Source organism: Bombus flavifrons, chromosome 6 (assembly GCF_040668555.2).
Source record: "Bombus flavifrons isolate JBK064 chromosome 6, iyBomFlav1_principal, whole genome shotgun sequence".
In the NCBI taxonomy this organism is placed as follows: domain Eukaryota; kingdom Metazoa; phylum Arthropoda; class Insecta; order Hymenoptera; family Apidae; genus Bombus; species Bombus flavifrons.
In genome coordinates this window covers 13,402,289-13,427,773 of record NC_138447.1, presented here as the reverse complement: position 1 = coordinate 13,427,773, position 25,485 = coordinate 13,402,289, and the positions used below count along the sequence as shown (strand labels likewise).

At 38.9% G+C, this 25,485-nt stretch overlaps 1 protein-coding gene across 10 annotated transcripts in view; it reads right to left on the bottom strand.

Moving 5' to 3' along the window:
• Positions 1–1,336: 1,336 nt before the first annotated feature.
• The window catches only part of Scgdelta (sarcoglycan delta), a 218,882-nt gene continuing 194,733 nt past the window's right edge, over positions 1,337–25,485 (bottom strand). For all 10 annotated transcript variants that reach the window (XM_069114810.1, XM_069114809.1, XM_069114815.1 and 7 more), the window contains 3 exons: positions 7,138–7,327; positions 5,612–5,804; positions 1,337–2,694 (listed from right to left, as the gene is read on the bottom strand). In XM_069114810.1, coding sequence (XP_068970911.1) covers positions 2,343–2,694; positions 5,612–5,804; positions 7,138–7,327 — 735 coding nt within the window. In that variant the 3' untranslated portion in view covers positions 1,337–2,342. The remainder of the gene's footprint in view (positions 2,695–5,611; positions 5,805–7,137; positions 7,328–25,485) is intronic.

Below are 25,485 nucleotides of genomic sequence, written 5' to 3'. Positions count from 1 at the left end.
GATCTAAGAGGCATTTTTCATCCAGCGAGTATTTTTTACTTGGCTGCTGCTAATTCACACCGCTTACGCTCTCTTTCTACCATCTTGCTCTCCCGCTTGTTAGATTGCTCCATCCCTTCTTACGGCTTCACCATCGTTACGTCTCTTCTCCCCGCCCGTGAAACTTGGGCAAGAGCAGGCGGGACGCCCGTACTTTGTTCCCTTCTAGCCTCGATGCAATTTTAATCTCGAATTCCAAGAAAATTACCTTGCCGTCAGAGCCGTTTAAGGGGCTACTAGGTGAGATTGCCCCTGCTACCTGTCAGCCCGCTTGACATATACTATATTATGTAGCGAGATCGGCTTTTCTTGAAACTATTTTCGTTTTGCCTAATTTCGCTCCCCGTTATCGTTTATTGTGCCGTCCGCCCGCGACTGCGCGCCCTCCCTTGCAACTTGGAAACGGAAATCTATAGGAACTGGCCCTTCCTCGTTCGTCTGTCGTCGATATTAAAAACATCAGTCTCCGGATGGAACGTCGAATAGCTTCTCTTCTTGCCAAAGGAAAAGGATTCTTCCAGGCAACATTAATTAACCGGAGTATTTCTTTATTGGATAGAAGCGCAGGAATTCTTTTTTTTTCTTTGGATGATAAACTGGTTCTTTAAGAATTAGGTTCGGTTATTTTTAAGCATCGACCTGGATTTTGAAGACAAAGGTTGTCAGACGCAATGTCATCTTGTAATGTCATTTACCATGTTTAGATCGGACAATCTAAGTGGATTATATGTTGGAAAAGAGAGACAGGATTTTGTAATACTTTGACACAGTATTAAATTATCAACGATATTTATAGGATTGCGTTAAAGAAAGTGGAATATGATACTGGTTTATCAGACAATATTGAGTTTCATTTTTCTTAAGCATTGACTTAAATATCGAAAGGAAAGATGTTGGCGAGGTTAGCTGATAACTTCAAGATATCATTTATTTACTTACTTCTGCTCTAGGTTATAGTTAGATTCGATATAGAAGATCGTATATTCTAAAAAAGTGATGAGATTCTGGCAGTCTGCAGGTTTCAATGCAATGGTGACAAAGATATTTTTGGGAGATGATGAATTATTATTATATATATATGAATTCGTCGTTTTCAAGCGTGGATCCGAATATTTAGAGGAAAGATTATGGAGAAAATGTGTCTCACTGCTAACCTTGAATACTTTTACCTAAGATAATAGACGAAATCAATTAAAAAATTTTTCGTTTGGAAGGACAGAAGATAAAATTCTACGTACCTGTTGCCGCACAGAACGAAGTAGCGCTCCTTGAGGGCGAGAAAAAATGCTTCATCATGTTTAATAATAATAGTAACAATAACCACTTTATTGCCACATACATAAATAGATGGACATGGCCGATGTACAGCGTGCAAGCTGGATCACACAATCAGATCCTTTTACAGTGAACTACACTTGCGTCTCCCTTTAATCGCAAAACACGCTCCAAAATAAAGGTTCCTCTAATCGCGACGTGTCACTCTAATCGGCGTATCCGGAACCGGGCGAAAACACACAGATTTTTGCGCACACGCTAGAAACGATAGTTTTAACACGGCAAGATATATCTCTTCATACGTCTTTCTCTTTCTTTCTCATATGCATTTCCATCTCTCTCTCTCTCATTCTCTTCTTTTTAAACTTTCGTTCGATCGGGTTCAAAGGAACTGCAAATCGTTGCCTATCGACTGGTCACACGAACGATATTTTGCGCAAAAAAACCAGCAAGGGAGAATTGGGCGGGGGAAAATGATTCGACCTAATGACAGGGCAGGGACAGACAGGAACGAGATGACGATTCGATTACCAGCCGCTGACTACCGATAATCCATTTCGTTAATATACAAGATATACATTCATTTCGTAGTAGCTTCGCTGTTTGTCGATCCACCGATCGGGAATTAGCACCGCCATTGGAAACACGGTTTCTAACAGTGTTCATTTGTTTTTCCCTTTTCATCTTTCGCGAGGCGCTAACGCTTTGTCCATAGGATCCAGCGGGATAAAACAGCGAAACGCGGACCTAAACGATGGGAACCAGCGTCCACGCGTCGTTCTAGAGCGGAAACATCAGCGAAAAGCGAAAGGCCTCGGGCGAACCTCGGGACTTCGACTACCATGCACCGCAACCTCCATCAATTTCTACAACTTCCGCGCGACAAATTTCGATCACCATCTGCTCGTTCCGCTCGTCAATCTGATTACATCGCGTTTCATCGTAGGATCGGTGTCTTCTCCATTGCGAGGATCCTTTATTTAGATTTTTTTCAAACATCCAGTCGCGTCTAGTTTAATCGTTTAGTATTAGCAAATCGATTTGTCCGCTTGACACGTCCCTTCGGACCTAGCCAAAAAAAGTTTGCCGTTAGCACAGGCACATAACTGATAAATGGTCGTGTCTCTCTGACTTTGGTGAGAGGACGTTCTGCTGGAGTGCTGCTGTTGCTGCTGCTGTTCTCTCGAAGAGTGTGCTTGGTTAGGACTGGCTGTCTTCAAGCCTTTCATGAAGAGAGTCTTCGCGTCCAATTTGATGCCGCCATGTACGCTTTGAAGTTTCAGATCCGTTAAACAGGAGGCTGAGATTTCGTTCGCCCAGGATTCAATGACCACTCGCTGGGGAGCGCTGATCTTCAGGGATCTGGTTGCTGATTCCAGTCTGTTGACAGAAAATTTGTCAATAATAGCATAAAATTATTTATTATTGAGATGTAAGTTGACCGTTGGAATGTCGCGTGAAATTGCGCTATTCGCATTGCATGTTTAAAGGTGCTATAACATTGAGTCCCTATGTTATCACAATTATACTTCATCTTCAAATTCTATTACAATCTCTATTCAATATTTTGCTATTTCTATTATTAACCCCTTAACCTACAATTACGGGCATAGCCCGTAGTACGATGATCGGGCCAAATATAATATATAATATGATATATAATAGCTTGTTTACGTTTTCTGCCCAAAATTCTAGAACGTAAATCGTAGGTTAAGGGATTAATATATCATTTTCTTCCACTATTTGTATTAGTAATATGAAATTGACGTCTGTTAATCAGATTTCTTCAATGCACCCTTAAACGAACAAAAATGTTGGTCGACGAACATGAAATGTTGTTTGTCCAAAGTTTCAATTTAACGAATCCATGTTATCGTCTAATTTTATCCTTTTTGTAAATTACCAACTAAATTAAAGGAAAAGAAGGTTGCTTTAAATCTTGCTTGCTACAAATATAGAACGCAAAGAAATGGAATTAATATGTATATATATATATAGAGAGAGAGAGAGACAGAGAGAGCGATAGAATCTCAGGTAGGAAATACAGTAGCATATTGGAGAAGCTAAATACGATTGAAAACTTGTAATATCGCGCGACAAAATAATATGGCAACTAGTCGACTGCAACGTCAGACTCGCAATAATCGATCCTTCTTTCTAAGAAGTGGTAAAGCAGGGTCTTCGACCGTGCCTTTCTTCCAATACTGCCTTCTCCCTTGCATCCCCTGCATCCCTCGTCATCGCCGACGACCTATTGCTTGCAGCCGAAGTATCTCGCTCGTTCGAATCCTCGGTATTTCATATCTGGCATAAATCCAATCCTATGAATATAATTTTCCGCGCGAGCAAAGTTTTATTGTAATCGTAAATCCTTCTGTAAATTGTCCGACACTATCAATAATCGCGGTATCAGTGCGCCATCCGCTTCGTTCTTTCAAACCATCGCAATTTCCCATCTTATAATACGCTATCTTCTTCTACTATCCGCGTTTCAAAACGAAACGTCGTCGTTGACATTTAGCCGCCAAGTGGTTCAACGAATCGACAAATCGATGCGACTACTGAATATTTGGAGCTCTGTTAAATCAATTGAATATGATATAATGCAGATTTAAAGACTCGTAGCTACGATTGGCAATATTTTGAAGATTCCGAACGTTGAAGCAGAAAGAAGATTGAAGATTCGGAACAGAATTTGTGTCACGACTGTGGGAACGTTTCTTTAAAATATCTTTGTAGTTTCTGCGAACCATATGCTTGAAGATATTAACCTAGTTGAAAGGTTAAAGTTCTCCGGTATCTTCTTCTGCTGTGCATTATTATTTAACTACGAGTATATCATCCTTAATATTATTACCATGTAGTATTATCAATTCGATATTGTTTGTAACTAATAAAATGCAGACATTAACTTATCTGGTTTTTCATTTAATGTTATGCAATAATACAATGTTTTATTGCATTTGTTTGACGTTATTGCTTCCTAAAATGAAATAAAATGTACTAAAGTAACATTTTACCGATATTAACGCAATTTCTTTTAACAATAGCTTTTAAGAATTAAAAAAGCATGCAGGAGTCCTGTTCATTTTTATATGAATAAATAAAGATTTAAATGAATGGAAAATATACGGACGTTTGAATACGTAACAGTTTTTCATCGCGGATTTAGTTCTCATTGGTCGCAGCTGAGCGTTGGCAACAAGTTCGATCGTATTGTACACGAAACGATTAAATACTCAATGAGAGTAAGGTACGCAATCTTTGTCAATGAATCTTCCCATCAATTACACGATTCCAGACAGAACTGCTACCCTCTCGTTTGACCGACGCCATATATTTAACATGTTACCACGAAGTTTAATCCCACGGGAGTATGCGTCGTATTGAATGCAATTCGGTATGATTATTTATAGTCAGGGGACTACAAGAAAAGTTGGTTGGAATATCGAAACGCTATTTGTGTCTAGAATCCAGCATCCGGGATGATTATCGGAGAGATGCAGAAAGTCGACCCAAAATGTTACGCTGAGTTTGTTGAACCGGATCGAAGCCACTCTTAGATGTCCCCGAAATAAATATGGGACAAGACTATCCGCGAGAAATTATCGCGATCATTTACTTATAATTGCTTTGATAATAATTGCTTTGATCGAGATTCGAGAAATCTTTAAACAAAATTCTCCTTTATTTTTAAATTATAGAATACGCTCGTTCGTATCTCAGATCTTTTATCCATTATATCTAGTGTTTCCTAACATAAGTTCCAAGTTGTGACTTAATTTTATAATAGCCAATTAACCTCAAAAATAATCAACGATTTATATTGAACTGAATAAGCAGCGAAAATTTCCGAAATGAAACTTTCTACAAAGATAATTACAATTAAATATTACCGCGACGATCTTCAAGAAACACTTTGTGATCTCTTTTAAAAGAGAATGTTAAGTATGTCCGTGGTATTTCTTAGATTTCTATGCGTCTATCAAGCTGTTTAACTCTCGTATGTCCCTTATCTTAACAGACGTTTGACACGTTACGATAGATATAAAAGAAGTCTTGCCTATTGCAATATATCTTGACTATTTTATTATCTGTAAAATAAAAGAACGTAGGAATTGAACTATTTATTCTTTTAGTATAGTGACTCTCTATCGTTGTATAAATTTTATATTAAACCATAAATTAAATTAGGTAAAGTAAAGCATGGATGAGAAATGATCATAAATATTTTCTAGAATATTTATGCACACAAGCGAAGTATATTCGCTTATTGCAATTTCCGTTTTATGATTACCTGAGACCACGACCAGATTCCCCTCTGACGAGAGGCGTTTGAACACTGCCCTGGAAAACAGCACCCCCGTCGCCAGTCACCCTCAACATTTCTGCCCCCACCACCACCTGCTCCCTATCTGCTGAGAAGAGAACTCCTCCTCGAGGGTCGGTTATCCGGAAACCTCTCGACACGCAGTCCACGCGATCCTCGCCTGTAAAGTGGACAAAAAGACAGTCATCTGCCATTTCCCGTTTCACGATAAAAGGGAACGAGAGGTATAAAAAGAGAAACGAAGAAGTGGAAACTTCTTCAACGGGACAACGAGCTCGTTAGAAATCGAACCAGAGATCCAGGAATCACGTTTCGCTGAATGTTTAAAAGGGATAATGGAGTTTAAGTTTGCCATGGTATCCGTTAGTAATATGTAACGAATCTTCGTTTACATATTTATTGTACGTGCCCTGAATTCACGCGCAGATTTAAATCGTTATGCTGCAAAGAACGAGAAATTACTTCGAATCGTTTTGTTTCGCCGACCGAATACAAGCACTGACGTATTCATTTAAACGTTTAAACACCTGAAAAGAGAATACGTAATTGAATAAGGATTTTTCGAGGATTTTGTATGTTAGATGAAAGATATATCTTTCGTATTCCTTTGGGAGAATTAAACGAATTTTGTTATCTCAATTTTGTTTCTATGCGCGGGAATATTTGAAATTCCGATCGTCATCGACATTAATACAGTGCACCGATGCCTTCAACGTGACGATTGTCACGCGATTTAATTCCATAGTTGTAAAACCGATGTGACTGCAAACGTTCGTGTCCATTAACGGGTACATCTCATTCCTGTTACCCCCGTTGTTATCGATATCCGTTCCTTTTGTTTCTCGAATGGACGCAAGGCGAACGTATCCGGTGGCATTAAAAAAATTCTGTAAGGAAGAATGAAATAAAACTAAATATTCGTTCATCTTGAAAGGGGACAGGATTTTGAGGACAATTACCACGCGATCCTATAAATCCTTTGAAAATCCGAGTAATCCCATTTTTCCACAGGATATTCACGTTCTGTCTCTTCAAAGAGTTCTGAAGATTCTTTGTTACAATTTCAAGGCTCGGAGAGAACGTTTAATTTCGCGATCTATACTTTTAACATTCCGATTAAATACTAATCATGAATTACTCTTCCGTTTCAAACATTTCACGATTCAAATTAACTTTGACCGCAATTTTAAATCGACTCGTTCCCCTCTATCGATTACGAATCGACCAACAACGTTCGATTACATTGAAATACAATGAAACAAGCGATTGCAAATCGAATATCTGTATCAATAGTTCGTTTCCACCGATCGAAACTGTAATCCAATATTTCGTTGGTTAATACCTTAACAATCATTCGTCGAAATGTGATGGAGAGACAAATTGGCTCGTTGACGAATTGAAACTATGCAACGAAAATATTCAATGAAGAGGTTCAACAAGAACGTCGAATAAAAAAATCATTCAACAAAATATTTTGTCAACTGTATTCTTACCAACGGTGAACCGAGCGAGCAATCGGCCATCGTGCGACCTGGCGGAAGCGGTGAAGTTGCTCCAGGACTCGAGCACCAGATTCTTTCCTCGTCTGGATCTCAGGCTGGAGGCCACCAGAGCATCCAATACGGCGGCCTGACCTCTAAGCTCGACCCCTCCGGGCACTACCTTCAGGGAGCCGATTCCCTCCTGAAAGAAGAGGAAATGACTGTCAGGAAATAAACGAGCCTCTCTGTCGTGGGGTTCTTTCTGGGTCGGCCGTTCACGATCGTCGAAGGAATATAGAAGCCGTAGGCCTCCTATGTTAAAATTCGCTTGCCTCACCCGATTCTAACTGCGCTTCCGTTTCCTTTCTTCTCTCTCATCCTTCCTCCATTTCCTTCTTTCATCTTACCCTCTCTCTTCCCCTACCTTTTCTCGTCCCTATTTTTTCTTATTTCACATATATTTTATTTTTTTCACATTTCCATGGATCCATAACGGTCGGCAGATATATATTTTGATATAGTCTCACGCCATGATTCAACAGCACGAAAATTAAATACCATCGGGCCGACATTATTGCCGTTTCAGACGGTTGAATAATAAATGCGATGATGAGCTACGAGGCCTCACTCCTACGAGTCACCACCCACAACCCTCCTGGTCTAACCCATTGTGAAGCCAGCGACTCGTTTGAAATATCTCTCGCATAATATTGGAACAGTGGCGAGGGCAGAATTTTATTTCGACCACCAACTCGGGGGTATATCGAGGGTGTCGCGCTAGCTTGTACCGTACTGTCGAGGGTATCGAGCGAAATATCGAGCTTGCTTGCTCGCTCGTGGCTTAAGAGGAGAAACTGCCACATGACGAACCGGAGAACGTACTATAAAGCGGACACATTGCGTATATATATATCTTGTTTCGTATTCGTCTCATAAACTTCGGATATTCTTCCGTTTACTCCAGGATATACGTTCTTCATCGTCGTCTCTTTCCTGCTGCATCTTCACGCAATTTTCACGAAAGACATCCAATTTCCCGTAACATTAATTGCGCTAGGAGATCGAACGCGCGCGTGTCTATAAACTTCTTTTGTTTATCGTTTTTCCGAAAGTATGTTCAGGGACCCGTCCATCGTGATCGACGATTCATTTTTACGTCGATCGTGAGAGGAACGTTCGCGGTAATTGCGTTCGAAGCGTCTAGACATGGGCATCTTGTCGTCTTCTCGAGAGAAGGGAGAAGAAAGGAGAGAGATTGCTCTCAAACTTGAAACGCCAGCCACGAAAAATTCGCTCCACCCCTTTCCATCGTTTTACGTTCTAGCTTATATAGTACATATATCTAGATCGTCGTCTCTACATTGGTTTCCGATGATTAGCCACTCGATTGGAAGCAATCACCACGCGCTAGCCTGTTCCGCAGTTTCCACTTATTATAGCGACCGATCACTACGAAATGCGGCTACTAGTTGGGTAAACGCCAGTAAACTCGACCCAGCTGCTCCAAAGTCTCGCCGAATAATCGTGGCTTTGGGATTTTCTGGCTACAAAATGCGTTTCAGGGAACACGAGCGATCGAATTACCCGGTAGTCGATTAAGTTTCATCGATATTCGTGAATTCGGCCAAAAGGTGATGGTCTTAATTGTGGTTAAATAAGAATGGTATAAGCGTTTAAACCATTTGACATTAATGTGAGTGGTACAAATATAGTAATTGAGTGAAGATGAATTAGAAATGTTAACCGAGGAATCGAAATAGCAATGGTTCAAGCGATACGAGTGAAGATTTCCAACAGAAATTCAAAACGTTTCTCGCTGTTTGAACATATAATGACATTTGAATTTTTAGCTCTAACTAAATTTATACATATATTTAGAATAGATATTTAGAAGGAGAATGAATGGTAAAAGGTTAGTGGAATATTTACTTCTTTTCACATTAAAAAACCGTTTCCTATTATTTTTTCTTACTCTTAAATACACCATTTGCCACTTCAACCCCTCAATTTTAAAACGGAAAGAAAACGTAATTAATATTCGAATTCATTTGGCCTATGAACGATATTAAAATCCAGCGTAACTTTCTAAAAATATCCGGCGAGCAGTAACGTTGGTTTTAAGGCTAATTTCGTGCGATCGTTACTTTATACGAGCGTGTTCTACCTCTCAGGTAATTCTTGGACGCCTTCCTCAAAAAATTTCACTTCAGGCCAGCGGAAGGACTCGGCGTTAATTTTCGCAGCTAATTTCTAGCGGTCGGTACCCGTTAACTCTTTTTTCTTCTTTCGTCCATAAAACGAATTTCCTCAACCACAAAAGCAGAAACAACCTTCGCCATCCAATAATTAATTCTTCGTCTCGTCGCGTTTTAAAAAATGATCCCCACAAGCTGACTCTTTCATTGCTCTCGTTTTATATTTGCACGCTGCTTCAATTAAAAAGAAACAAAACGAGAAAACCAGAGAACAATATGCGCTCGCAGAACGAATTACTAATACACGAATATTATTGTCAGACATAATAGTGAGAAAATTGACGTTCGTTATGTTTCAAAATTTGCGTGTTTCAATCTAATTCTCTTTTACTAAGACGAAATTCGAATTAACTCTTAACAGCGTGACAAATTAAAAGGATCGTGGTCGTTATTAGAAGAAGAGGGCCGCGTTCCCGGTTCTCGGCAGTTTTAAGCTCGATCCTCGTTTAAATTCCCGCAGCCGGAAGTCGAGAGCAGCGGCGGCAGCGTACTGCCGAATGCGCATATACGCATAGCTGCGGCCGCGGCCTGATGCGCTCCTTCTCCATCGTGGCGCCACTCGATTAGCCAAATCGTTCGGAAAACGATACGATCTCTTTGCTCTGTACTTAACCGTAACCGTAAACCCCAATGGCGTCGAGAGGGCCATAGCGGTGGCTGCCTTTTAGAATCGTCGTATGCTCAAAAGGCGAACCAACCGAATCGTTGGATGGCTGGAAAGTTAAAGGACAGACGTCGTTGAACTTTTCACTGCCTATCCTGCCATTCGGATCAAGACGCTACGAATTTTTGATCGACTGTTACCTCAAAGTGTCTTTCTTTCTATTTGCGTCATTTGATCGTCGAATTAGGATCACACAGAACAATGTCGTTCTTCTATTTATAACGCTATTTCTATTTATTTATTCGGTTACTCGAATTGCTGTTGAATATATAGATGACGATGTACAAATAGCAATTAATTTATTATCAGTAGTTAATTGACACAGCTTCTTTCATCGAAGAAGTATTCCTGTATTCTTATAGTCGGACAACTTGTTCTACTTGAGCGATAATGAATAGAATGTCTGTAGACTATTTAGATCGTTTATATACTTATTTTCGTACATTACATTGCTTTACGCGTAAAACCTTCTCACTCGTGCGATTCTAATTCGATAACAGGGGCTCGTATATAATACGGCGTCGCTTATTTAAATCTTATTTAAATTCAATTCTTGTTTTTTAAATAGACGAAAAATGGTTTATTTGCCAATGATTTAAGGATATCAATCTCGTATTATTTTTAGGTGAATAAAATGACAAGATAATACAAACGTTCGATTTTGAAATGAAAGTGGATTTATCAGTAGTAGAACAGATATTCCGGTCGTCCTCTAAAGCGGGACTCTCGACATCTACGCTATCATTGGGAGCATGCACTAGGAATCTCGTTTCTATTTGCGTTTCCCACACTAGTCTCGACTAAATTCGATGTTTCGCAATGTTTTATTTAAAAGGTGAGTTTTTGACAGCTCGAACTTGTACTCCGAATGTAACTATCAAAATTTCCACTTAGTTACATTTACTGACTGAGGTAGGTACAGGTCACGAGTTTTTAAATAATATATCGCTGTAACTCTACATCGGTTAAGAAAAGACTGGCTTAAAAACGTATAGCGAGGAACATGATAACGAGATAATTTTATACAATAAGAAATTCCACGTATTTACGTAGAACACTCTTAAAATTTGCAATGTAATAACGACTGAGAGTGGATGTCACTTGTTTGAAGGATTAAATGCCTTCTCTTTGAACGTGTTCGAGTGCACCTTGTTCCGATGTTAAGTATTTTCTCTGTATCTATATTTTTATGTATCTGATTTCTCACGTGTTTACGCGTTTTATCTTCCACTTTGTAGATGAAAGCTATCACGAAATTACACGCGTTTGTTCTTAAACTTTTACTCAAAGCGCAGTTATATCAAACAGCAGTCGTTTATATTACAAAATGCAAAATTAATGACGATCCTTCGATGTTATCACGTGATATACAACGTGTATACACTAATGTATAATAACTACGTTTTAGTTCGATATTATGTATATCAAAAGGCATGATTTAATTCGAAAACTTCGCAACGAAAGCGTTATATCTTTGTAGAAGTAACATATTAAATGATACTTGCACAGTTTCTTTCGATAACTTTTTGCCTATTCATTAACTTTTCTTGTGATTTTTTCCTTTTGTTATGAAAAAAGTATTTCGTGAAAATATATAATACGAAATGGGATAAATCTTTTATTTGTTTTTTACTGAAATCATAAAGTCTTCTTTCATATCGGAAAACTCTTTTTATCGGTGATACCAGATTTTTCTCTTTAATTAACGCATTTGTCGTTCAACTAAAAGCAAAGTTTGCTAGATAATATTTTATAAATGTACATAATAAATAACTCTTTCCAAATTACATAGGATATATATACAATACATAATACAATACAATACGCATTTGTTTCTATATATACAGAACATAAAAATTTCAAAAAATGTTACAAATTATCCGAGCAATCCAATACATCATAAAATATAAAATGATACGAAACCTTCGATGTTTTCCCTGGGCAATGTAATTACAATTTTACTCGTACGAAATATAGTGTGCGGAAAGTCAACTTTCGTCCAATTAATCGATCCAGATAACAACAATATCTCGACTCAATGTGGCCCGAATTGTGGCCGAAAACCCATCCAATAATCACAGTTACGAAAATTAATCTAGCGACACGCGATCAGCCTGGTTCGCAACTTTCGTCCATTGCGCGCTAGCCGAGGGTGGGAGGGATGAAATTAGCTGGATTCGATTTCGGCATGAAATCAAATCAAATCGACTCGATCGCGATAGTCGTTCCGTTCTTTCCTCGGATGCTATCCGCGTTTCCAATTATTATAAAATTCTCCATTTTTTGTGATTTCGCTTTGTACGCGTATCATATTCTCGGTTAAAAGCAACTAATCAATTGAAACAAATGCTTCTAATTTTTTTGGATCCGACGGTCAAGAAACTACTGATACAAATAGTTTGTCGTTTATGCTCAACATTGCGTACCTATAAGCAACAGTGCTTTAAAATGTAAAATATCAATTAATTAAGTGATAGATATATGCATTTATTTGCTGTAAAAGCGATTCTAATTTTAATACGTTGTGTCTTTTTTTTATAAGGAAATCAGAAAAAATTTATTTCCGTTATAATAATAATTCAAGATAAAAGATGGTTCTACAGTCTAATAATAATTACCTAGCTAAAAATCACAATAAATGAGTTAAAAATTGCCAGTACATGAATTTAATCACATATTTTAATTTTTCAGAACATCGAACGGCTAGTTTCGATTTAATTAGTATAATTAATTAAGATATGCTCTGCTGGAATACGTTTTTACGATTTTGCAAGCTATAATGAATTTTTAATGAGAAGAAATCTAGAATATTCTGTTTTATTCCCAGTCGGAATACGATGATTTGATAAAATATAATGAATTTTTAATAACAACAAATGTAGGACAATGTCTAACTAATTTACTCCAACTGTAAAATATAATAGAAACGGTGCAAAAATTAAGTTGCCATACTGAAAAGAATTAAATCAAATGGCCACTTGACTTTCAGTCAAGAACGAAAAGGGTTGTAAACATAGCTAATAATATCAGAAGAGTAGTAGATCTTTTCTTTGTTCATATTTACCAGCCTGTTTAGCGATTTACGAATGTAAGATCATTTGAGAGATCACCAGCTGACCCAATATTTTCCCCCTGGCTAGCTGCTTCAGATTCTTAGGAGCTCCCATCGGACAAGGCGAGTGCTTACGAGGAGTGCCCCGAGCGGGACGTAATGAAATCCAAATAACACCCCTTGCACGTGTATATCATCATAACGACGCCCTCGGAACGCCGCGCTCTGAACGGCTGCTCGCCGTCCATAAATTAATACAAAGCGCGTTATTTACAGACTTTCGAACACCATTTTCACGGCTTCGCCAATTTAGTCGCTGGCCATTTTATTCTCATCGATCAATTTCCTTCGGTATTATTTAACTAATATTAACGTTCTGCTGCTATTCTATTTGTTCAAAATGTTTGTTCTTCGAGAATCCATCATGCACAGAGTGTTTACGTGAACTGTCGACACTATCTTTTATTACTGGTACGCAGTATGAAAAATATTGTTAGTAAAAATTGATCTGCCTTAAATGGACAACGTATTGGCAACGAATCTGTCGAGAACAGTTCTTCTTTTTCGTAAGAAAATGAATGTTACATTGTATTATAGCACTTGCTTTATATTCTTGTTAATGTGCATTCATATATTTGCTTTATTTCATCTTTAGCTTTGATTGTTCGATATTTTTCTACTATCAAGAACCTGTTCTTCAATGTCACGTGGTCGTAAAGGTACACAGGTTACGTCTGGATACTGCTGCGTGTACTAAGTTCTACATTGTGAAGTTAATATGAATGTAAATCAGACACTATAATATTCTTTTACTGTGAAAAATATTGTTCTCAAAATATTTCTCGAATCACCGTGTTATCGACTAATGCACGATAAATAAAATTTTTTCCATTTAACTAAATATCCATTTTCCATTTAACAAATCCTCCCTCACAAAACATAAAACAGAATCTATCTATCTATATCTTGACTAAATAAAAATTTCGAGAAACCCGTGTGCGAACGAAATTAATTTTCCCATGCGAGTACTTGCGATTCTTCTCGTTAGCTCGTGACCCCCGACCGTGAAGAAATTTCATCGAATCCTCCGGTCTCTCCGTGTACACAATCGACTGCGATAAAACAATCCCGTTGTGTTCTTGTCTAAATTTCCTGTCGTTCACTCTACATGTGGCATAACATTGGAATTAGTCGGTATTCGCATCGAGAGACGAAATGTTGAAGCGAGATGCAAAGCGAACGTGTTCGAGCGCACGCAATGCGCAGGCCCCTCTTCACGACTGATGGAGAAACGCTTTCCTTCACGTTCCTCTCGACAGCACCTACGTATACGATACTTCCCCGTATAGGAAGTTTCAGAAAGTTGATGGCAAACTTTAGAAGTATGTATCCGTGAATAGAAGCGGAGGAATCTTAATCCTTCTGTTGCTGGCGACGCCACAATATCGTCTACTTATTGTGTTAATTTTGGCGGGTCACGCTATACTCGCGTCGTGTCTTTTGCATCGCATTAATGGCTTCTTTACGATAAACCTATACGAAATATAAATTTCGTCCATTGGTGCAGAAAAGTATGAAAATCATCCGTCGTTTATTAGTACAGAAAAATACGAAAATCGTCCGGAACTTTTATACAAGAAGATATGGAAATCCTTGAATAACTCTAAAGATAGGTATTTATGCTGCAGTCTAATTTTTTGTTAACTTTTTATTAAATTTTCTACTCAAATATATATTTGCCATAAGTACCTTGTAATTTCTACATAAATTTCCGCACTGGTTTCAGGCTTTACTAATGACAATCGTGTGTCATTATAATGCCAGCGGAATTCCAAAATGCTTTACGTAACACGCACAATACGGACATGGAAGTTTCCTACGATAAGCGATCAAATACTTTCCTTCTCGTTAGTTTCAACAAGCGCTTCGACATCTTTCCTCACAGAATTATTGTTTAAGGAATATGGAAGAACCGTGGACAATCTTTAGATGAGTATTGTGTAATCACGAAGTTCGGTTCTATGTTCCTGAAACACCTTGTACACTTGTCTGCACGCGCGCTTAAACCGCACGTAATTATACATATGCAGGTGGTACGTACACCACGTTAATGCACCTCACGTAATTATCCCGAGCTGGACAGGAGTCGTCTAACTTTTGCCGCGAGTAATCCGACTGGTAGTCCTGTCAGCACCCTCTACGTGGCGAACCGCTCGCCCCTCAACGTCGAGGACCAGCCAGACCACACCCCCACCCCTGCAGTTACATCGTCGTGGCGACATTGCAATTTCATGTTATTTTACGTTGTGCACGGCGCAAGGATTAAATCGCGGAGTGTACTGATGGCGGATGGTCTCGCTATCCGGCTAGGATTTACCAACGTCCGGTATGATTTCGTAGTTGAAACGCGGCAATACAGTTCGCTGCTAGCGTTGATACATCGCCGGACCGGGATTAGTTCGTTTCATTTCGTTTTCGTTTCGTTTCTAGTTACTGTGCGATGAGGAGAAGAAGAACGAAGGGATGACGGTGAGTGAGCTTTCTGGATGGAGAGGTATGAAACAGCGTTAAGCATAGGTGATTCAAGTAACGACAGGGGAGGAGGAATTTGAGGAATTGTAGATTTAGTCCGAACAATTGCTTTCCGATGGATATGGAGGGACGAGTTACAAGGCTATGAAAGAACATGGAGAAATTTATGGATCGATTAAACGAAATGCTACGTTCTGTTCTTAAAAGGATGTTTAAAACATTAATATTAAAAAAATAATAGGACATTAATCGGATATTAGAAGAAATTGACGCAACTATTCTAGATGGCTTAATTTAAGTTGAGTCTTAACGGTAATGTTTAATTTGATTTAGCGGATATATTATAATCACCCTATTTATCTATTCTGGCTATTAAAGAATCTTTTTAGGATCTCTTAGAAACTTAAAGAAACTCATTGTCGAAAAGTATGTCGCAAAGTTTTTCGAAAAGTCGTTGATAGAAGCAGTGCGTATGCTACGAACTTTCCGGACACTCTAAAGAAAGTCTTTCTCGATACTGGCTTTGTAGAGTGTATTAGCGTAGTTATCAAGCGACTATTGAAAGGTGGACAGCAAACGAAGGTAACGTTTGATCAGAGGGAACAGGTGATTTTTATATTGACATTTATTATATTTATGCTTTTTTATTTATTTTAATACTGCACTGGATAAATATTCCAGTCAACTGCCAATTTGTTTCATATTCTATGGATATTTGGAGAAGATGGATGACTTGTATCAATTATGTGCAAATCTCTCTCACGGCACACTTAATGTTCCTCTTACTCCTTCACTGGGTCATATGGAAAACTAGAGCATGCTGTTCTCCCTGCAACTCACTCCTCTGCTTATAATAATTTAACAATCCTTCTTTGTAATATAAATCCATCACAAGTTACCTTTAATTATGTTATATCCTATTCATTCTCCGATGATTATGCACCATTATATCGCTCGTTAAGCGGAAAGCTTTGCAAATAAGATAATCGATAAGAAGACGGCTTTAAAAGTATCAAGAGAAAAAAGATCATCGGTCCGTGAATCAAAGAATAATGACGGTCGACTTCCAACGGGCCATGTCGTGGTTAATATTCGAATCGATTCGCTGCCAAATGTAACGGATCGAAATGGGTGTAATTATCATTACTGCCGGCAGCGAATGAATTGTTAATCCGCTGATAATTCAATCGTGGTATTTACCGGGTGAAACCCAACGAGCATTGACACTCGTTCTATCTAATGCTTCGATCCCTCTTGCGCATGGTATATGTGGTAGCCCGTGAATGTGTGTGCACGGGTCGGACAATAGCCTGATGAAAGATACCTCGAAGAAATGGTGATGCTCTATAATGAGCGGTCCTCGCGCAGATCATTTCCTTAAGAAAACAAGGAGAGTGGTAACTGATACCGTGCGTATCATGGCTCATCGTTTTTCGTTTTTATTTCTACCTATACATCTATGTACGTATAGTTAATAATTGAATATCTAGTGCACACATGTATAATATAATTATATATATATTTCGTACACATCTTTTGCATTAATAGGAACAATTCTTTATATAATTTACAAAGAAGATGCTAGGAGACGGGACGCCCCAAGGGCATCATTAACGTCGGTACAGTCTCGTTCGGTCCTGGCATCCTCCTTTATAATACTCCGAGCCTTTTCCAGGTGTCTCGTTTTCCCCTTCGTCTCGGCCTCTTCGGTTTCCGTCGCTGGCCTTGCCACTTTCTTCTTCCTCGATATAATCATTTATTGTATTCTTCGTTCTCTAATTAATCTCTGCCTCGAAGGGGAACTACTCTATCCAATGCAGCGAAAGACACAGCGAGATACCTTTCGGCGACCCGGTTACTCTTCTCCCTCTTGCTCTCTCTGTTTTTCTATCTACGTATCGTACGACGTTCTGCTTTCTTCTATCCTTCTTCATCTTCCCACCTCAATAGCTCTTTTATTTCTGCATTTTCTTTTTGTTTTGTTTTGCGCGTAGTCACGGGGATTAAAAACGAGGCAACGTGAAAAAAAAAGGAAGGGAGAAAATAACGAGAAATACAAAAAAAAAAAAAAAGGAGAGAACATAGAAGAAATAGAAGGAGAGGGGAGTATGGTAGGCTTTGAACGAGTGGTAAACGAGGCGACACGAATACGCGGAAAAGCGCGAAAAGTCTGGTGAATGAACACCACGCATCAGCCAGGCCACGGTTTTGAAACTTTGTCTCGGGAAACCGTGTTGTTTATAGTTTTTAATAACCCAACTTTTCGCTCGTCCCGTTGCCTTTGATCACGCGTAAGTACACCACTGCAGCGGTAATTACTTTATTTCGGACCAAGCTGATAAATTCCTTTGCGATGCGTTTCACGACGCACTGTGGCGACGCTTTTAATGTACGCAGTCACAACGATACTAATAGGAATAGAAGAAGACCGACGAATATCCTTTTCATTTTTCAGTGTATATATCCTAGACTCTGCGTTCGATAACAACAGCACAAATTGTTTTTCGTGCTCTGTAAAAGCTTTCGGATTTCACGAAAAATCTTTCTTACCAACATCGAGTTCGAAATTTGGTATCATCTCCTCTTTTAATTTAAAAATGCATTCGCCTTTTTATCGGATAACTGTACTACATAATCGAGACATTCCATTTACATACAGATATTGTTTTGCCATGATATTTTCCAAAATATTTCACGAGCGTAAACTTACTATGCCTGTTTCCGTTAGTGAAGTCGCTTGACTTTCAGTAATTTGAAACACTTTACTAATGTGAATTTGTTGTTGTACCTGACTTGCTAAGTTTCAAATGAGTTAAAAGCGATGTTCTTCCAACGATTCTTCGACTCAAAAAAACCACAGTTACCGGGTAATGTAGTATTCTTTCCAGTGTTGCAGAAATATATTGGTTGCTTGGACTAAATCAACTCTTCGTAAATTTTCTGTTTAGTCATGTTTCGTGTACATAATATTTTTATGATTATAACGAAGACCATAATCAACGTTAACATTTCATGGATACCCAACCTTTTTCTTCTCATTATGTACCCGCTTGAAGTCGTATTACTTGAATTCAAATAATTTGACTACAAATAACTTGATTAATCTGAACAATACTTTCAAGTTTAATATAGAAACTACATTTCTCATCTTCAGTAATATCCTTTTATCTGCTCCTCCTTTTTTTCTATAAAATGTATTTCCAACCAAAAGAAGAGATCGCGCTCCATACCATGGAAATTCACACGAAATATTGTGAGGATCATCGAAAACCAGGGGTGAAAACGTTGGTGGTACGAAAGGTGATCGTCGTAAAATGGAAGAAAAAATCGTACGTTTCTTCGCGGTTGAAATCCCTGGGAACGATAAACTCGTCCGCCCGTTGTTCGATCCAGTTTCACTGGCCAACAACTATGGTACCGGTGTACGTTCAAAATTCATGGCGCCGTGCCCGGTATACTGTACTTGCACTTGCTAGCTTGGCCGCTGTAATAGATATCCTTTAATACTAACGCACCCGCTTATATGCAATGTATATACAGGGTGACCCGGCCATTTCTCACGCATTTATTGGCCGGCAGGGCAACTTTTCCAATGAATCAATATCGACCGCTTCGTCCGTTGTCCTTCGTCGTTACGTTTCGTTGTTCGACAAGTTGGCCACAGTTTATGCAAGATTCATCCACCGTGAGCCAACGACCGGTAAAATGTAAAATTTTACAAGTATCCGTTTCGCCAAATTTTCTATGTCGGTGGTCTTCGTTGTTAACATTCTATGCTTCGCTCTTCCGCGCAAAATTCGTGCGAATTTGAATATTTGAAATTTGTACACGACAGCTGAAGAGAAACGAGAATTTGCGCTTTCTATGATTCGTTCGTTGATAAATTTTCAATAACGAATTCCGTCCGTGAGAATTCATTTCATGAATTTTTGAGAATTTCGAATATCGATCTCTTGACAGGACAAAGACTCGTCAAGATGATTTCTGTTTGGACGTTAACCGCTTATATTTTTATAAACCATCAACCGATTTCCCGGTGAATACAATGGCTATTATTTCGTTGATTAAATCAATAGATATGAGGTCGTGTAAAAGTGGATCCGACTTTATTGCACGTACCGGATAGAATTTTGTCCGGCGGGCCAGCGTGTAACGGTCATATTTCTCCGAGCCAACGCGTACAAATTTTCATCATTTATTTAGCCTGCGGAAACTGTTTTCGAATTTTTATCGGCACCCTTGCTATTAACCTCTTTCCCTCCCCCCATTTATCGATTCGTCGCCTGGTTACGCGGCGTATAATTGGATACTGGATGGAAAAATATGGGAAAAAGGACCGTGTTACGAGTTGCTGATTATGTAATGAAATCATTTTACGGGTTTACAACACTTTATGAAAAATTCTAAATTTTCGTATTTTACATATTTCCATTTGCTATTTTAAGCTCTCTTGCGTATAATATTTTACAAATTTTAAGGTGCAAATTACTACCGGTTAAAAGTCTTTATAGCTATTTGTATCTTTTTTTTTGTTATTCTGTTGGAAAAAGAAGTTCGAGTTCAAAAAGCATAAAATCGAAAAAAACCTATATCGCTATTTTAGCTCTGTAGCCGCGAAAAACATCGAGAATCGCGTTCCGCACAATCTGTTAATTTCGGCGGGCTACGCTGTTTGTAAATTATAAGTTATTGTAATAAACAGAAATATTTGCTTTTACTCCACTTTTCCTGATTTTCTTTTACGTTACGCGAATATTGCCCTAATAATCGGCTTATACGATATATAAATTTCATCTGCGGTTTTGTACAGAAACATCTGAAAATCTGCCGCAGTTACAATATTAAGAAATTAATATACAACTACGATAAGAGCCATAGTTAGAAAGCTTCGAATAACCAACTTATTACATAACGAAGCAACGGAAGAAAGAGCTCCAGAGCGGATACGTCGGTATATCACGACACAGGATTCACCTTGACCCTCGAGTGTAACGTGGCTGTAGTGTCCCTGATGCAATATAAGAGGGAGCCGTATACAGGTGAACTCCATATGGATATACGAGAGTTATAGAGGTCGATTTCGTAGGCGATATTACGGAAGAGGCATGGGAGCGTTTGCTTCGCTACCGTCCTGTATACGTAAAGCCGTTAGTGGCAATATAGTATCTGTATACGGTGCCAGCCAACATAACGTTTCGAGGTGATATTATATATTGTTCGTAATCGAAGATCTCGTAAGACCTTTCGATCCGACCGGAGATATTGGAAGCGTTGCTAGTTATGAATTTCCTTCTTACCGAACCAACTTTACGACGGAGTTCGCGCACTAAATTCTGTTTCTCGAGCGACGCGAACATCCGCGATGTAAGCGAACGAAATTTTACGACTGAATTGGGGTGAACGGAGCCAGTGGGACGTAGAAGGGAGAGTGGGTTAAGTTCGGATGGGTCGAATACAAAAGCGAGGATAGTCTCGATAAAGTTGAACCATCGAATTATTAGATTACCGGAAAGCCAAGGAAGAAGAATATGCGGAATCGAAGAAAATATTCGTAGCTGCTGCCTGGCTCGATACCATTCCTGGAAATATCTAACTATCGAACCGGGTAATTGATTTGCGATTCAATCAATCTACAATTATCCTCCCTGCTCGATGTGTTTTTGAATATTTATGGTGAATGAGATATTGGATATTTGATAATTAAATTTTCATAGTTCAATTTTTAGTAATATTGACAGGAACACCAGCTTGCTATTGTATATGTAATTTTCTCTATAAATCACTGGACACTTGCTAACTTCAACCCCTTAAGCCGATAATTATTCATGGACAAACTAGTAACTCTGGAGATAATTAATTTGGGAATTCAGTAAGTTTTGTGGTAACTGCTTTGAAATTATATAGAAAAAAAACTAGTAATAGGTAATTCCATTTGTTCCTGCTATAAGTCTGCGAAAATAAATATTGAAATTCGATAGCATTTAAGCGAAAAAGCGTTAGGATTAACAAAAATACATTCATTGTATCGATTAAAAATTTTCATTTCTGACATTTACATTATTTATCATTTGAACGTTTCAATTTGAATAATTTTGTAATCAATATTATTCAAAACTTACGGGAGCGAACGACATTTCTTTAAAAATAGCATTCTGATCATTCCTCCGCATTGTTCACGTGAATGTGTATGTATGAAACGAAATTATCTCTAAAAGGCATAACTTATTCTTGGAATCTTCGATGAAATACACCAGAAATGGTTCGCTCGTCGATTATCCATCTTCTTAATCGAGAAGAACGACTTAATTTCCCGAAGACGTTGTCCGTGAACAGGATCGAGCAAAGCCAGATGGTTTCGTGATGCTTGGGTAAAAAGGTTTTTCGCAAAACCAGAAGTTCCGCACTCGCTCATCAAATATGAAAAAGCGGAAAAGAATGGTGGATAAGACTGGTAGAAAAAGGGGTGAAAGGACAGGGTATAAAATATTTCCTGACTCGCGAGTGTATCGCGTTTTCGCTCGTATACGTCGGCTAGCACACAAGGCTAAAGTATTTTTGCTATGGATATGAAGTTCGCGCGTCTCGGGAAATTTCAGATCCAGCACGATCCACGATTCCCACTGTCGCTGATAACGACGCGATTTTTATAAACGGACTCGCTTTCGTGAACACGGACTCGTTCCATTTCACGCTTCAAGGATGACACCGTTTGCATTTTATCGTTCCGCGTTGTTCTTCCCGGGGAGTTGAGTGTTTCATTGTGCCTTTGGATTAGAAATTTATTGTTCGTTTCTATTTAGAATCTGTGGATTAATTTTGAAAGCAGGAATTACACTCATTCGTTGGTTTTCCATCTGTTAAGAATCGTTTACTAGATTACGTGAGTTACTACGATTCATACGATGCGATTTTCTAAACTTTAATCCATCTTAACAATGTTTAGAATGTTTATGACAATGATTCGAAAATAATTTATTAATAATGTTTCTATATTTGAATGTTTCTATATTTCTAGTAACTTTTACTCTTCCCGAATTTGAACAGATACAGAAGAATATCTTATTTACTCGCAGCAGTCAATGACGAAATCTAAATATTCTCATGATAAATTTCCTTAAAATTCAATATAACCAATTTATATGAAATTTCTGCTTCGTTAACGCGCATCATAGGACAAAATTGAAATTATAGACCTGGCAAATTCAAACCTCGGAAAAAGATTTCATACGCGCCGAGCTGATAATCAAACGTTCAATATTGCGGATGAACGATTGGTGGCGGTGGTTAAAATCGAAAGCTCGAAAAATGCCTTACGTCCTTCGTAAATCGTCCATCACGGGGTCGAATCCATCGACAAGCCAGACGAGGCCAAGCAGCTCGTTCTTCTCTCCTACCTGAACCTTGTCGATTAAGGTAAAGACGATGGAGAAATCCCTTTCTATATCCCTGTTCGAGTACGCTACACCATCTCAGACTCCTCTACTCTTCACCGCCTATATATCCGCCATTATCGAATTTATTTGAAATCGAAAGGAGCCACCGCGATCAGGCGCAACGATCCCTCGATAGGGGCTAAACTCGCTGGAAATTGAGTATCAATCCGTAAGTAAGGAGTCTGTGAGCAAGCAAGGATACCCCGTGGGAAATGTAAGCCTCCGCTACTTCTTCTTTCCCACCTTCGTGTTCGTTCGTTCGTTCTCGCGCAAGGCTATCCTGAGAGTCCGCTATCTCTACTTGCACCGATTTCGTCTACGCTTCTCCTATTCCATTTCTCTTTCCTTTTCTCGCCTGTACCCTGTTGCATCGTCGACATCTCTTCTACCACTACAGTCTCACGTATACGTCCCCTTGTTTCCCGAAGCGTGTTCTTTGCCGCTGGTGATGCTGTTCCCCGAACGATTCACCTTGACGCGGCGTGAGTAATGTGTGTCGCTTTTCCGTTCGCGAGTCGTAAATAAATCGGACATTCGTGATCGCCGTTATTGTGGGAAGAAAAATCATCCGTTCACGCTACCAAACGTGGATATTCTTTTTTAATAAGCCTGATGCTTCGAGAATCTGATGGATAGATATTGGCGTAAAGAATAAGAAGAGTTCGATTGAACGCGGAAGCAAAATTCGAGATAATCAGAGAACGAATAGAGATCGTGAGAGAAAAGTTACACGTTTGAATATTAATAATTCTAGCGCTATATTTAACGAGTATTTGATCGTAACTATTTTCTCTGATACGATAGCGAAGCTATTTGATCAGAGAATGAGACATAATTAGAGATCGGTTTTACATTTATAACCCTCTGCAGTCTGAGTTACATTCAACATCTTATCACGACATATGTATCTTCGATGTGTTAAATTCGAAAACTATATTTTTGTTACTAGATTAAACTTTTAGTCGAAGAAGTAAAACGAAATACAGCGTCTACTTCAGTTCAATATTATTAGATTACAAAGAGTTAAAAATTGACAAATCTCGACACTTCGGGAATTCTATAGAATTCTTAATCCGATCTAATCGTCACTTCGTAACATCCAGCGATACCCGTTTTACGAAAAATCAGGTTGACTCATCGGTGGATCGTATAAATTCGGCGATGGAGAGCGTTAATTACGCGGTCTCTGTCGAACTATGGTTCGCAACGCTTGCACGCGGCCACCATAAATCCGTAGCGGTGGTCAGCCGAAAGGTTACACCGTCCTCCGCGATATTACTCAACGCCATTAAATATCGCGTTTCGCGCGGCAGGATTTCGGCAATAACGATAATGAAACAACGGGAACAAGCAGCGGCGGGCATGAGTGTTTTTTCTAACGATCGCGAGCTCGTTTCGACGAGCTTGTTATCAGGCTCGCAGCTCGTAACGAGCGCCTCTCATCCCCTGGCTTTCGGAGGCCACCACCAAGGGGCTCGGTTAATTATAAACCGGGAATTAACCGGCCCACGTAAAGAAGTGGCAAGTGCAAACGACGATTTCCGCGATACCGGGCGCGATACAACGATTCCAGTAATTACGGCGAATTATATTAACCAGCTTGCTGCCCTACCCCCTTTGTTTCGCGCCTCTGTTCGCGTGGCGTTAGGAGCGAATCTTATCTGTGTTGGTAACCGGTTGTATAGATTGCACCGGAGGCCTGTTGTACCAGCGGCGAAACTCGCCTGAAACTAATTTCCAACGACGTGACAGGAATTGATTTTATTAGGAGTGTGTGTTATACCACGTTACAGAGAAATGTTCAGACAAAGTTTTAGGATGTAGCGAGTCCATTTTGAAAGATATAGCTGGTTGAATATTGGCGAGGGAATTGGTGATTGGGCGTATGCAATAGAGTGCGTGGTAAGATCAACGGAAAGGACGAGGATAGCGTGGATGGTTTCTTTCGTCAGCGGGAATCAGTAGATCGAGACGTAAGCGATCAGACGCGGAATCAGGATGTTGCATTCGCTCGTCGAGAAGCGTTTGATTTGATTCTGTAACGTTAAATGATCCGTAATGTTGAAAAGAATTTTATAAGTGTTTAACATGTTGATTACCGTGAGATATGAAAATTCGAGGAATACTCGTGTTCATTAGATTTGAATTCTTTTCATATTACATTAGCGATATAAACTACTAGATGTAGTATAAAACGCATAAACGACCTTATTTCTTTACTAACGACGTATTGTATTCAAACAGGCGGTATTCCTTTTTGAGAAAATGCACAAAATTTGTCAGGTAATTAGCGTGTTAATGCGTTTAAGAGAAATCTCCAAAAAAAAAAAAAAAAAAAAAAAAGGGAAAGAAATATATACGAAAGAAGAGGCGGAGAATAATTTTTCAATTCGTTTTCTCTAAACACACAAAGCGAAAGCCGCT